At 41.3% G+C, this 15,296-nt stretch overlaps 1 protein-coding gene across 6 annotated transcripts in view; it reads left to right on the top strand.

Moving 5' to 3' along the window:
• C6H1orf21 (chromosome 6 C1orf21 homolog) overlaps positions 1 to 15,296 on the top strand; it is a 213,772-nt gene that overhangs the window by 179,470 nt on the left and 19,006 nt on the right. For all 6 annotated transcript variants that reach the window (XM_081824724.1, XM_081824723.1, XM_081824722.1 and 3 more), the window contains 2 exons: positions 5,508 to 5,584; positions 13,531 to 13,591. In XM_081824724.1, coding sequence (XP_081680850.1) covers positions 5,508 to 5,584; positions 13,531 to 13,591 — 138 coding nt within the window. The remainder of the gene's footprint in view (positions 1 to 5,507; positions 5,585 to 13,530; positions 13,592 to 15,296) is intronic.

Below are 15,296 nucleotides of genomic sequence, written 5' to 3'. Positions count from 1 at the left end.
GTTGGGCTCCACACTGGGTGTGGAGCCTACTTATAAAATAAAATAAAATAAAATGCAGATTCCTGGGCCTTGATCCCAGAGACTCATACTCATGTAAGCTTGTGTAGGGCCTGGGAATCTGTATTTTAAAAAGCACCCCTGAGGATTCTGGATACCAAAATGAATGGATCATGAGAAACACTGCTCCACAAACTGCTTGCTGGGGGGCTATTCAGTGGGTTCGTCTTAGTCCCCCTTGGTTCCAGTTTATTTTAAGTACTAGTTTATAAGTGTCAAGTACCAATAAAATCAGTTTTTCTGCCAAGAAAAATGATATCTTAGTTACTGCTTCCATCATCTTCCGAATTCTCTGTTCCTATTTCTGGAGCACCCCAGACGTGGCATGACACTTGGCTCTCTGTTGGGTCTCCTCCATCTGAGGCTCCCAGCAACCTCGTCCTGTCAGCCCTTCTGGTTTTCTTTGTTTATTTGATTGTTTCTTTGCCTTTTTTTTTTAAAGCAGATCTCTGTAAACCTCCCCTTCCCCAACAAACAAACCCAGAAAAGAAGTTAAGTGATGTTTATAAGCAAATATAAAGCTGACTTCTTGATGCAAGTATAGCTAGCTGGTAGGCATGTAAATGCTCTCACATGGCAAGGTATTCTGAGGGATGCAAAGAACAAATCCAAATAAGTCATGGTTTTAAAAATAAATGAAGCCCACAATGAGATACCACTTGAATGGCAATAATCGAAAAGACACTATCAAGTGTTGGCAGGGATGTGGAGAAACTGGAACCATCATGCATCCCAAGTGATAATGTAAAATGGTGCAGCCATTTTGGAAAATGGTTTGTGATATCTTAAATAGTTAAATATACACTTAGCATATAATCTAGCAATTCCATTTCTAGGAACCTGCCCAAGAGAAATGACAGTATATGTTTGCACAAAGACTTATATGTGAATGTTCATAGCAGCTTTATTCACAATATCCTCAAACTTAAAACAATCCAAATGTCCATCAAATGGTGAATGTACAAACAAAATACAGTATATCCATACATGGGAATATTATTTAGCAATTAAAATAAGTGAAATACTGAAAGATGCTATGATATAGATGAATCTCAGGAACATAATGCTAAATGAAAAATGCCAGACACCAAAGGCTATATATGATAAGATTCCATTTCTATGAATCTATAAAAGGCAAATTTGTAGAGACAGAAAGCAGATTTGTGGTTGCCTGGGGCTATAGAGGAGAGCAGAGAAGAACTGCAAATGGGTTTGAGGAAACTTTTTAGGATGATAGAACTGTTCAAAAACTGGATTGTGATAATTGTACAGTAATATAAATTTACTAAAATCACTTAATCATACCTTCATAATGGAATTTTATGGAATGTAAATTTTACCTCAGTATGGTGGTTAAATATTTTTGTAAATAAGGCATATAGCAAATTAATTAATCGATAGTTCTTTTCTCTGCAAAGGAAATAGAGACACTAGTCAAAGTACGGCCTGCAGACCTGGGGTCCCCAAAACAGTCTCAGGATGTCCTCAAGCTCATTTTCCTAACAATACTAAGAAGCAGTTTGCCCTTTTTGCTGTGTTGACATTTGCATTGATGGTGCAGAAGCAATGGTGGTTGAAACTGCTGGTGCTTTAGCACAAAATCAAGGCAGTGGCCCCCAGTCTTATAGTCATTGCATTCACCTGCACCATGCACTTACAGTGGAAGGATACATTCCATTTTCACTTAAGAATCTCCTTGATGAAGCAGTAAATTTTATTTAATTTTATTAAGTCTTGTGCCTTGGGTGCAGAGCTTTTTAATAGTCTATGTGATAAAATGGGAAAGAGGCATACATAAGGCATTTCTTCTGCACACCCAGATAAGATGGTTATTTGAAGGAAAAGTACTTGTTCAGTCGATGGAGTTGTAGGCTGAACTCATGGTTGTTTTTATGGAATACCATCTCTACTTTAGAGAAAAAAATGCCTGACAGATAAATTATGAATATTCAGGCTTGGGTATTTTGCAAACATTGTCTCAAGAATGAATGAAGAGAGGGGTGCCTGGGTGGCTCATTCGTTAAGCATCTGCCTTCGGGTCGGGTCATGATCCCAGGGTCCTGGGATCGAGCCCCGCATCGGGCTCCCTGCTCAGCGGGAAGCCTGCTTCTCCCTCTCCCACTCCCCCTGCTTGTGTTCCCTCTCTCGCTGTGTCTCTCTCTGTCAAATAAATAAAATCTTAAAAAAAAAAAAAGAATGAAGAGAACCTGTCACTTCAAAGAAAACAATTGGCAGTATGTGTTGCCAGTCATAAAATTCAAATGTTAAACCAAAATTAGAATTTTGGAAAATTTTATACCACCATGAGCTTGACAGCTTCTGTCAAGATTTTCCTAATGAGATTGATGGTGAATTTTAACAAATGTGATTTTTTTTCATATTGTACAAGGAAATGTGTCAAAATTTGTATAATATGGGCAAAGGGGTCTTGATACTAGAGCGTTTGAGAACTGCTGGCCTAGTGGCTAATAGCAAGGACTCTGGGGCCATTCGGCTTTGGTCGAAATCCCACCACTATCACTTATGACCTGTATGGTCTCAAGAAAATACTTCACCTCTCGATGCCTCAGCTTTTTCATCTATACAAGGGGAATAAAAATGGTACCTATCTCAGAGAGGTATTGTGGACGTAAGAATGAGTTGATAGGGCGCCTGGGTGGCTCAGTCGTTAAGCGTCTGCCTTCGGCTCAGGTCATGATCCCAGTGTCCTGGGATCGAGTCCCCCATCGGGCTCCCTGCTCGGCAGGAAGCCAGCTTCTCCCTCTCCCACTCCCGCTGCTTGTGTTCCTGCTCTCACTATCTCTCTCTCTCTGTCAAATAAATAAATAAAATCTTAAAAAAAAAAAAAGAATGAGGGGCGCCTGGGTGGCTCAGTCGGTTAAGCGACTGCCTTCGGCTCAGGTCATGATCCTGGAGTCCCGGGATCGAGTCCTGCATCGGGCTCCCTGCTCCGCAGGGAGTCTGCTTCTCCCTCTGACCCTCCTCCCTCTCATGCTCTCTGTCTCTCATTCTCTCTCTCTCAAATAAATAAATAAAATTTTTTAAAAAAAAAAGAATGAGTTAATATATGTGAATATTTGTGAATATTAAAATGAGTTACTATATGGAAATCACTTAGAATAATGCCCGACCTATATAGTAAGTGATCATTGATATTAAGATCTTGGTGAATGGTAATTTGTAAAAATAAATACATCATACATACATAATCAAAAGAAATCTCTCTGTAATTATATATACTTTCTTTTTTCTTTTTTATAACTGGGAAATCTGAAGGTGACATTCCCCCCAGTGCCTCTGCCGAAGCTTTGGTCCTCCCACTTCCTGGCAGTGCGCACCTGTGCGCATGCGCAAAGGGATGGCTTGTTCAGGACCTGAGTATCCCCGCCTCCTCCTCCCCCCCACCCCCATCCATTGAGCCCTGTTATTTGGGGTTTCCTTCTCTCCCTAGCAACCACACAATGTATTTTTAAGGAAGGTGCGGAGAAGCAATGTCATTGTGAAGGGTACCGTTTAATACATTGACTATAAGCAGAATACGATTGTGCCCGTTTACAGTCATAGAATTAGAGGCGTCGTTCATGCCTCAGCAATGTTTACAATTACAGTGTCTCAAAAAATAAATAACAAAATTAGAGTGTATCATTTAGGCTCAGCATTTGGGAAATTATGTGAATAGGGAAAAAGTGTAGGGCTCTGTCCTGTGTCCATTTTCGGTGCTTAATCCAAGCAGACAGGAAGTTTAAGGGGGAAAAAATGACTAACTTGGAACCTACCTCTGCAGTTCTTCAGAGAGACTACATTGAAGCTATTTTTATCTCTCACTGTTAAAAAGAAGTTCATCATTTGTTGACCTTGTTCATTCGTGCTACCAGTATACGATGTGTAACTCCCATGAAGTGCCAGGCAGGCCCCACCGAGGCTCGGAGTCCCCACTGGTAAAGCCTAGCCCTCCTGGAGCTGCTTTGTGAAAGCTAAGGTGGTTCATCTGTTGTTCCCTGGCTGTGTCAGCAGAAGGAGCAGTATGTATTTTATGCCTTTTAAAAGTGTATGAAAATACTCTTCAGTTTAGTGTGGGGCAAAGAAGGTAAGATAGACCGCAAAAGAATCCTAACGATTGTTTCTTTTCCTGGAAGATCACAAACAAAAATTACCCTGTATTTTGGAGTCCTGATGTTATACAGATAAGCTCACGTTTAATGGTAAATAGCAAACAACCACAGCATGTAAATCATTGGAGTTTCACTGATTTAAATGGCTTCTGCTGTCCTGAGAGAAATAGGAACTCTCAAAAGAGTTCATTTGGGGACCATCTGCTTTATGCACCATCCCACATCACTCTGCATGTGGTAAGAGCAGTGAGTTGGCCCACAGGAGTCTTTATTCCTTGCCCTCCCCTGGGTCTTTAATTATCGCTACACATTAGGTTCCTTGAGTGGGTATAGTCACCTGTTATAAACAGGTTTAGAATAATCTGTCCTTTCATTTCGGGGATGTGTTGTCAGAGCAAATTATAAAGCATCCTAAATATTTTTTAAAGATAGTGTTGTATAAATACAGAGCAGTACTATTATTGAGATAGTATACCTACTGATATACTTGCATTTTTTTAAAAAGATTTTATTTATTTATTTGAGAGAGAGAGCACAAGCAGCAGGGGTGGGGGGGCAGAGGGAGAAACAGACTCCCCACTGAGCAAGAAGCTTGACATGGGGCTCGATCCCAGGACCCTGAGATCATGACTTGAGCCAAAGGCAGACGCTTGACTGATTTAGCTACCCAAGTGTCCCAATATACTTGCATTTTAAGATTTGAGAATGTTTCTTTCCCGTGAGGCTGGTAAACTGGGGATAAGAAATCAGATCAGACTAAAAGCCAAAGAAGTGCTTCTTGAATATAAGTTAGTATTGAATGTTATTAATTCAATTGAATTCAATCTCAGTATTTGTTATGGGTGGAATAAATTAGTTATTGTTAATCATGTTCTTGTCTCTGTCACTGCGAGGGCCTCATGCAAACTTCGTGTCTCAATAACCGCAGTTGTCTTTTATAAACAAAATGCACTGCATTGAACAGTTAACCGGAGCACATAAACAACATCTGTAATTACACTACTGCTGTTCTTTGGCACTAGAATCTTCTGTTCCTTGATTCTCTTACTAATTTTTCCTAAAAACACCTAAACATCAAATATTAGTTGCACATAATTTCTTAAAAATACTTATAGCTGTTATAAAGCTAACTTCTTTTTTCCTGACAGTGTTCCCTGTTAAAATGCTTGGGCAGTTTTACCTTACAGTATAACCTCTTTGCAGGATTTTTTGCCCTTGTGAAGTGGTCAGCTGTGGAGGGTCTCAAACAAATCTAACATTTCCATGATGACAGTTCATGCCACTGCTTAATTGCTGATTCTCACCTTGTCTATTACATGTGTGTTTTATGTTTTTCAGGAAAAAAGTGCCAGTTCAAACGTAAGACTTAAAACTAATAAAGAGATTCCAGGATTAGTCCATCAACCCAGAGCAAAGTAAGTTCTAGTTCTTATTTTCCTTATGTTGTTTTTAAAGCTAATAATGTTTTCAGAGTGAGCTCAGTTTTGCCTGCCAGCTAACCAAGATGTATTGTAAAGCTTCAGTGAATTGAGACAGTGTGGTTTGGTCTAATGGAACAGCATAGAGAGTCCCAAAACAGACCCACAATAAATGACAGAACTGACATTTCAGATCAGTTAGAAGAAAATAAAGGGGAATATCTTTATGACTATGGGGTAGGGAAGGATTTTGAATAAGCCACAAAAGATGCAGATCTTAAGAAAAATGATTCATTAATATGACTGCATTAAAATTAAGAAATTCCATTTATCAAAATTTACTGTAGGGGAGTAAAAGGAAATGGTGGAATTTATCTACAGTGCATATAATGGACAATAGTTGGGGTTCCAGGTTATGTAAAGTAATTCTATAAATCAGTAAGTACAAAACAGAGAGCTCATAGAAAAAGAGGCTAAAGATGTGAACAACCATTTCACCACAGAGGAAACTTGAAGAGCTAATAATGTCTAGGGAAAATACCATTTCGCACCACAAGATGGGCAAAATTTAGAAAGTCTGATGGTACAAATGGTTGACCAGGATGTTGAACAACAGGCACTCTTCACCCCAGTGGAAATATAAGCCAGTACAATTACTTTGGAAAACAATTTGTATTTTCTAATAAAATTGTACCTGGACGTACCTTGCCCACAAGCAACTCCCCTCTCAGGTGTATTAGCCTAGAAAACCCTCACGCATGTGTGCCCCAGACATGGTTGATGGGTCCATAGCAGCACTGTTTACATGAGCTCGTAAAGCTCTTGAAGGCAAAACCCGAATGTCCTTCAGAAATATAGTGGATGACCAAAAAATGTGGCATATTCTTAAGCTAGGAATTCTACACATCAGTGAAAGTGAATGACCTATGACTGCATATGTCAAGATGGAGGACGGTCACGAAAGTAAGGCTGTGCAGTAAGGAAATACTAGCACCTGCCTGCATATAGTCATTTATATAAAGTTCAAAAAAAACAGGCAGAACTAATCAATAGGTTATATATGTATGTCATAAAACGATAAAGACGAGCGAGGACATGAAAAGGCATTAAACTTAGAAGAGTGGTTCTTTCTCACTGGATGGAAGACCGTGGGACCAGGGATTCTGTTTGTTAACCTGAGTGGTGATTACATGGGTGTTCCTTTCATTGTTATTATTTAAAACTGTACAAATAACATGGTACATTTTGTTATGCATTGCACGATTAAAAAGTTAGAGAGAAGAATGAGTATTTTTCTAGATTGTTCTAGAACTGAATCTACCTTGGCAGTGAAACGCCCTTTGTGTGACTTTGAAGCTATCTCCCCTTTCCTTCAAAGAGGCTCTGTTTTCCCGAGGCTACAAATCTCTTTTGTGGGGTTCCACCTAAATAAGAACAAACTCCCTGAGGGTGCTGATCGTACTAGTGCAGCTGATCGTCACACCCACCCCCCCAAATAAACCTGTTACATCTATTTAATAGTAGTTCCATCCCAGTCATAAGCAAAAGTTGTGTTACGTCTGGTTCTTCCCAGGAAATGGAGACAAAAATAACCGAGGTCCAACCAATCACTTTACCCTGGCTCGGTGTCTTTGGTGGTGCTGTAGGTGGTTAGGACTCTACAGGGTGGTGAGCTCAGAGATTTAATTGTTTACTTTCAAAGAAAACTGGACATTTTAAAATCCACTTACCATTTACATTGACAGTGGGATGGTAAAACCGAATTTTGCACCCTTAGGGACACGTGATGCCGTAATCACAACCTCCCGCATCCACTTCACTGGTAGCCACTTTCATCTACACTAATTTTATCTGCCTTTGAGGGACAGCAGGTATCTGATGATAGAATGAAGTCATCTTTTCATTCAAGCCATTCAATATATGCTATTTTTTAAATTTTTTTTAAGATTTTATTTATTTGTTTGACAGAGAGAGAGAGCACAAGTGGGGGGAGTAGCAAGCAGAGGGAGAAGGATAAGCAGGCTCCCTGCTGAGCAGAGAGCCCGATGCAGGGCTCGATCCCAGGACCCTGGGATCATGACCTGAGCCGAAGGCAGACGCTCAACCAACTGAGCCACCTAGGCGCCCCCAATATATGCTATTTTTAAGTGTTTCCCTTATCTCTGAGTTCTAAGGAGGGGTTGCATTAAAGAGAATTTCTTTTTTCCTTCAGTGTAAATACTTACGGAACTTAGACATAGACACATTGAAGCAGATGCTTTGCAGTCCAGCCTGTGCTGGGGCTTTCAGAGAGGTTGATTAAACTGGCTCATGTGTTTACATTTAAATTAGGAAGAAAATCCTCTGGTGTTTGTGTTTGTGTGTGTGTGTGTGTGTGTGTGTGTGTGTGTGTTTTAAACTATGAGTCAGAACCTTAGGTTACAGGAATTCAACTATGAAATCTTCCTGGAAGGCCATGAGGAGTGGTACTTTTCCTCCTTACTGACACAGAGGATCAGGGAAACTATTATTTATTCTGCAGTGTATAAAACAAGATAATGAGTTTCTTTTCTCCAGAAGTGGAAGGGCAATCCCATATGTGATAACAGGAGATTTAGTAATAATAAAGGTAGATAGGTAATAAAAGGCAGATAGTCTTCACACCTTCATTTGATATAACATGCAGAGCCCATTCTTACTTTATGATCTCAGCCCAGTGTCATTGGGCTTCAGTTTTCTCAGATTAAAATAGAGGAGAAAAATCCTCTCTCCTAGGGCTGGGGATTAAATGAAATAATGTACGCCCAGTGTCTATCACAGTGTCTGATGCTTGTTAAGAATGCCTTAACAGTTAGGGGCATCTGGGTGACTCATTCGGTTAAGCGTCTGCCTTCGGCTCAGGTCATGATCCCAGGGTCCTGGGATCGAGCCCCGCATCGGGCTCCCTGTTCAGTGGGTAGCCTGCTTCTCCCTCTCCCTCTCCCACTCCCCCTGCTTGTGCTCTCTCTCTCCCTCTCTCTCTCTGTCAAATAAATAAAACCTTAAAAAAAAAAAAAAAAAAGAATGTCTTAACAGTTAGAAACAGCCCAAATGCCCTTTAACAGGAAATTGGGTAAAGAACCTCACTGCCTTCACACAGTGGAATATTAGCAATTAAAACAAATGCACTGTAGCAACACATAACAGTGGATGGACCTGAGCAATACAATACTAGAAGAAAAGAGTAGGTCCTGAAAGATTACATAGAGCATGATGCACTCTTCGTAAAGTTAAAAACAACTAAATAAATCATCTGCTTTATAAAGCACATATGCAGTAAAGCTCTATAAAAGGGGGGAGGGCAGTTGGTTCCCTTGAGTTGGGGGAAACCCACGCCTGGGTGGGAAGTAAGGTAGCTCTAGGTTGTTGTCCAGGTCCTGGCTTTTGTTTTTTGTTTTGGTTTTGTGGATGCTTATTATACTATATTTGACTAAATAAAAGTGAGCCGTGCATGAACTGCTAGCAAGGGTGTGCCATGATGTGAGGATTAGGATTAAGCCACTTCCCCAACGTCCAGTTGAGCAATGGTGATGATAATTATGAAAGAAAGAACTGTGTTCAGGCCAAGATTTGCCAGGAACTCCCTGAGTGATGGCATTTTATTGTTGCAGGTGAAGTATCAGGGAGTCAGGGCCTTGCCTTCTGATACTTTTGTGGCTTAGGTTTTTATTATAAGGGGAAACTTTTTAAGTCACTGAAAATGAAAGCCGTATACCTTTCAGCTCTCAAGCTCATTTTGCCCACCTTTTTCATTCCTTTGATTACTCGTCATTAAGATTCCATACTGTTGTCATCCCTCGTGTCATGAAGCCGAGGAATCATAGTCAGAAGAGCTTTGGATGACTCAGGGTTGACTCACAAGGGCTCAGCCAGCGCCAGCTGGGGGCACAGGAAGTGCTGGGGAGCATTGTGTTTTCCGCTCAGCTGAGTGCAGGGAGAGAAATTGGAATTACTGAGATTGCTAAGTTTTATCAGTTGAATCAAGTGCCAGCATACAGGCTTTTATAAAATATTTTTAGATCTAATTAATCTTAGCATCAAATATTCGTACTTTATAAACTGAATCATAAACAATTTAATTATCCGTTTCTATTATCTTGAGGAAAACTAGAAAGGTCAGTGTGCTTTTTTCCTCCCTCCCCACGGATGGTCACCAAAGTGTGCATCAGAAAGGGTTTAAGGAGGGGGCTGTTACCTACGGACTGTTTCTCACAGTGCAGTTCGGACTCTTGAAGGTAAAAACGAATATTAATGCCATCGTGTTGATGGAGATCCCACAGGAGGAGAGAACATCCGTGTCTATCTAGGCAGCAGTCGGTGCAGATGGGGCGACTTCGTGATTTATTCACTCCCCCAGAGTAACAGTGCTGTCTCTGCCCCTGTGGAAGGGCCTTCGGGGCTTGTCTGTGAAATGAATCCACAGAGGACAGAGATGAGCCAAGTGAGCGTCGTGCTTGCGGGTCACACCACCCTGAAGATGGCCTCACGCGGGCCCTTGCTCTGACGGGGACAGTGGAGCTTATCAGAAGGAGCTCATTTGGTGCGTCAGGATTTGATAATAAATAAGTCACCCTTCCATTAGTGTTTTCTGGCTAACACCGTCCACATACTGTGTGTGGCAAGATAGTGAGTCGGTCTGGCGGAAGACGCGTCTTGGTAGGTTTTGAAATGAGACAGAGGCGGGTAGGGATGTCCTGGTGCTCTTACCCAAGGAGAAAGCAGGCAGCATTTCTCTATCAGCGGGGTATGATGGTAGAGATGCACCGACTGAAAGCCAGTGGCCTAGGTTTGGTTAGAATTGTTTCTCAGAGGGCACACATGAAAATGAAAATGGTAGAGTTTGCCTCCCAGCCATCGTACCCGCTGCCCCAGAGTGAGGCTACTGTTTGGTTCAGGATTCAGGTGGGGTTGCAGATACCCTGTCTTGACTAATTATTTCGGGGTTAAGGGGCTTTTGTTCGGTTTGCTTTAATCAAGGAATCCCTTTTTTTTTTTTTTTTTTTTAATGGGTAGAAAGTATGTAGTTAAAACTACCCAAAGCTGGAACCACTAAGATTTTTGTGCTGGCTTACTATGTATGCATCTTAAAGTCCTCACCATTACCTTTGGCACGAAGCTCCTGATATGGACCCCGGAGCTCTGCATTCTTTTTTAAATTTTATTTATTTATTTATGTAATCTCTCTACCCAATGTGGGGCTCTAACTCACGACCCCGAGACCAAGAGTCGGACGCTCCTCTGACTGAGCCAGCCAAGCGCCCCTGAGCTCTGCATTCTTCATCCCAGAGATGGCAGACACATTTGCAGAATCACTTTTACTTAAGACTAATCATTATGTTAGTCTAGTATGCATATGTGTGAGTACTAACCAAGCATGCCTGTTTTCATGTTGTGATAGTTCAATTAAGCAGTTAATGGAAGTTAGTAGTAATCCTAGAATATCAGTGCTGGCAGGGACCTCAGAGACCAGCCTAATGGTTTTAGAAATGAGAAATCGGAGGCCTGCACCTCACCCATGCCAACCTACTGAACTGCCTCTGTGAGGAGTCATGCATCACATGAATTAAAATAGGTACGCTTAGTCAATTGAGTAAATATTTATTGCCCTTCTGTTATTTGCAAGGCAATATATGTTAAAAACTCTACCCTAAAAGTTTCCACCGTGTACCTCAAATCCTAAACATGCCATTTTTTTTTTGTTAGATTTTATTTATTTATTTGAGAGAGAGAGAATGAGAGACAGAGAGCATGAGAAGGAGGAGGGTCAGAGGGAGAAGCAGACTCCCCGCCGAGCAGGGAGCCCGATGCGGGACTCGATCCCGGGACTCCAGGATCATGACCTGAGCCGAAGGCAGTCGCCCAACCAACTGAGCCACCCAGGCGCCCCTAAACATGCCATTTTTATGAGGTCTCTTGGAATTTCCTAAGGAAACTAATATATACATGGTTATCTGTATTAAGATATGTGTGTGCGTGCATGCGTGGTTATCTATATTAAGGAATATCTATATCTATATGTCTTCACGCCTTTTCTATCTGGGACCCAGAGCTGTCCAGCAAACTCATTTGCTGAGAGCGTGGCCAGGAACAGGGAGGATGCCCAGAATGTGTCTGAGCAGTCACAATGACTGCCAGAATATGCCTGTTCCCCACTCACAAGAACCATCCCCCCCCCCCCAAGCTCTCCCTCAGAGCCTGTTTACACTAACTTTAGACACAACTCTAACAGACTTGGATGTGCTAAGCATGGAGTAGAGAAGTAGCAGCTGGGAAGGAAACTGAAAGAGAACCAATACCTTCTTTGACAAGAGGAAATGAGGGGAAAAGTTCAAAGCAGGCAGAGAACAAAAGCCCGTAGTTTCAGGCCACCTTGCTTAAGGAGAGACAGCTCTCCCCATCTCAGAGGTTCTAGGGGGTGTCCCAGTATTACAGAGGGGGATTGTGATTTAAGATCATGGGAGTGGCCTCTAGTCATTAAGTGAAAGTTAAATAATGTTTGTGATAGATCCTGTATTAAAGTTTAGAAGATTTGCATCCAAAGCGGCTCAAATAAAAATTGTTTTGGCACTTAAAGAAGTAAAACCATGGGGAATCTGGAAAAACTCAGGTATGCAAAAGTGGCTTTTCCGCCCAGCCAGAGAAAGAGAGGAGACTGTTTTAATATATTCTCATCATCCCAGATTCTGGCCTGCCTTTCTAACCTGCAACAAGAGAGGACCTTTTTCTGAAACAGGACATTTACCTCACTTGAATTATCACATAAAGGACAGGAAAAATTACATGATGCATGTGAAAGTTGATTGCTGATATCAGATAGTTTATCATTTTCCTTTTATATCAGAGCTGATGTCATGGTGCTCCCAATGTTAAATCTTGGCTTTACACACAGGGAAAAACATTCGAGCCCCATTATCTGTCCTTGGAGGCCTGAAGGGTTTGGGGTCTCTTGGGCCATTCTCTGTGGCCCCTAAAGGGTGAGGCAGAATGCTAAGGGTAAGTCAGGTGGGCTGCCCCCCACACCTAGACTTGCAGAGCCTCCCCTCCTTCCATGCGCAACCACTGCAACAACCGAGCTCTAGAAAGGGGCACTATGCGATGTGTCTCTTAGCCCAGCGTCCTGAACCTCCTTGGACCATCTGCACCTGTTTGTTGCGTGGAAATTACTATCGTTAAGACCATGTTGCCACCAAGACCCTTTCCTCCCCATGCCCTTCCCATCTGTGATTCTTCTCCGCTCTCCTTTACCTTCTGATGTTTTGTCCCCAGCACCCATGTCGGTCTCACTAAGTGTGCAGTCAAATAGCATTAGACAAGCAAACACACAGGACAAGTGGTACTCACATATGCCCCCTGCCTCTATCCCACATTCCATGGGATCTCACTTCCAAAGAGGTGCACTGGCTTTCACCACTGCACAAAGGGTTCAGGGGCAATGTCAAGTTCTTTGCCTGTTAGCTGCCAGCCCATAGCTACACGGTCGGCTGAATACCATGCTGATGATGACAGTCTTTGTAAAATACACATTTCCACAAAATAACTTGGATATATTTTCTTTTCACAGTTACACACAGGTTTGAAATATGCCATGGAATGCTTGTCTGTGCTTTTTTTTTTTTTAATCACAAATGTGTATCTGAAGAAAAAAATTGACACATACCTCCCAGTAACATCACTATAAATAATATGTGTACATTGAAAGGAAATTGTATACCTTAAATCATAGGAACTGATAGACTATAATGAAACACATTTATAGGAATTACTGGAATGGCATTTATCCTTAATATGACTTAGACTGTTCACTGGAATAGTCGGTAATATATAAATGTCTGCTTCAAAGTTTGGGGACTCAGTGGTTTTCATTTGAGGGAGCTGGTTGAAGAAAACATTGAAATAATGCACTTAACTATTCCTTGTTTTTTTAGCATGCACATCTCTGAAAGCCAACAAGAATTCTTTAGAATGCTGGATGAAAAAATTGAAAAGGTAAGAAGTAAAATAAATGAACTACTTGTTTCAAGGGAAATATACTCACTGCCTCATGAGTGAAGGTAATAATATTCTGATTTCTGTGTTACAAAGCTGTTCTTGTAAGGGGATGGGTAGAGAGTTAAAATAAAAGTCACCCCTCACACCAAAAAAAAAAAAAATGTGACTATGACAATGTTTAATGTATGCTAGAGCAGCACCCAAGATCCTAGGCTTGTTGATCATTAATTAACATGTGTAGGGCCAAATAGAGACTAGTAAGAGCCTTTGCCTAGAGACAGAACATTGCTGTCCCTGCACATTGTCTGCACCTGATACCCTGCTCTCACTTGAGACGGCAAGCAAGAAGGTCGTTAGTGTCTGTCAAAACCTATGGAGTGTCCACTGTATGCCTGACGCTGCTGTGAGTTCTGTACAAACATCGTATGCATGTTGCAGTCAATACCCACCGCAGGGAAATGGCTCAGAGACAGGTATCATCTGCATTTTACAGAAAAGGAAACTAAGGCTCAGAATACTTGAATAACTTACCAAGGTTTGCAAGGCCACTAGTGGTCAAGTTGGAATTCCGGCCCACATCTGCCTGACCCCAAAGCAGTTGCTTCCCTCCCAAGTTGCTTCTCTAAGAGCGTGGGGATTTTACATTGACAGGAAGATCTGTGTGGAAATTGAACCCATACTTAGGATCTCAGAGTGCCATATGCTGATCAACTGAATGAAGTATGGAAGATGGTAAGAATTAAAGGCTTACTTACATACTTGTAGAATTTAAATTCATCACTGCAGGGGGTGAATTTTAAATACTACAGTTACAAATCTGAGTATTACCGTTTGAAAACCCTGTTCTGAAGAAGAGTAAAATTCTAAATTCAGAACATAGCACAACTATGATTAAGGCATCATGGGCCAGTTTTGCCTTTGAAGTTTTTTCCATTTTAATTTTTATTTATTTTTTACTTTTTGTGGCACTTTTATCTGAGCATTCCTTCATGAATTCCTAAGTTATGACATATATCACTCAATGGAAAATAATGAAGGGCTTAAATTCATCAGTATTTTAGCAGCAGACCTCATTCTGAAGTGGACCTCCTTAAAGAATAGTTGTGCAATCTTCTAATGCACCATTAAAGGACCACATATGTTGCCAATGTGAAAGGTAGAGATGGATGATGAATTAGAATGGAACTTTAACCTACAGTATTACTTGGCTATGCATAAATACTCCTTTGCATATAATTTATTTTATTTTATTTTATTTTTAGAGAGGGAGAGTGAAGGGGCAGAGGGAGAGAGAGAGAGAGAGAGAAAGAATCTCAAGCAGGCTCCACACCCAGGGCTGAGCCCAACTCAGGGCTCGATCTCACCACCGTGAGATCATGACCTGAGCCAAAACCAAGAGTCAGAGGCTCAACCAGCTAAGCCACTCGGGTGCCCCTTTTTTTTTTAAGTGACATCCTGGCTTACATATGACTTTTTAGATTGAAAACTTCATCTAGGAATAATTACCAAGTTTCACGTATTCGTTCAAAAGCTGTTCAACTTGTCAATAACATTTGTTTTAGTAAAGAAAGGCAAAAAAATAAATATTTTTTTCCCCACTGTAATGGTGAAGACCTTTTCTTTCTCAGTTTGTTTGGGCTCCATGGCAATAAAAAGATCTTCTTAGGGCGCCTGGGTGGCTCAGTCGTTAAGCGTCTGCCTT

Source organism: Leptonychotes weddellii, chromosome 6 (assembly GCF_054177405.1).
Source record: "Leptonychotes weddellii isolate Sample4059 chromosome 6, ASM5417740v2, whole genome shotgun sequence".
Classification (NCBI taxonomy): Eukaryota; Metazoa; Chordata; class Mammalia; order Carnivora; family Phocidae; genus Leptonychotes; species Leptonychotes weddellii.
Note: the sequence above shows the minus strand (reverse complement) of the source record. Positions and strands in the feature narration are given on the sequence as shown.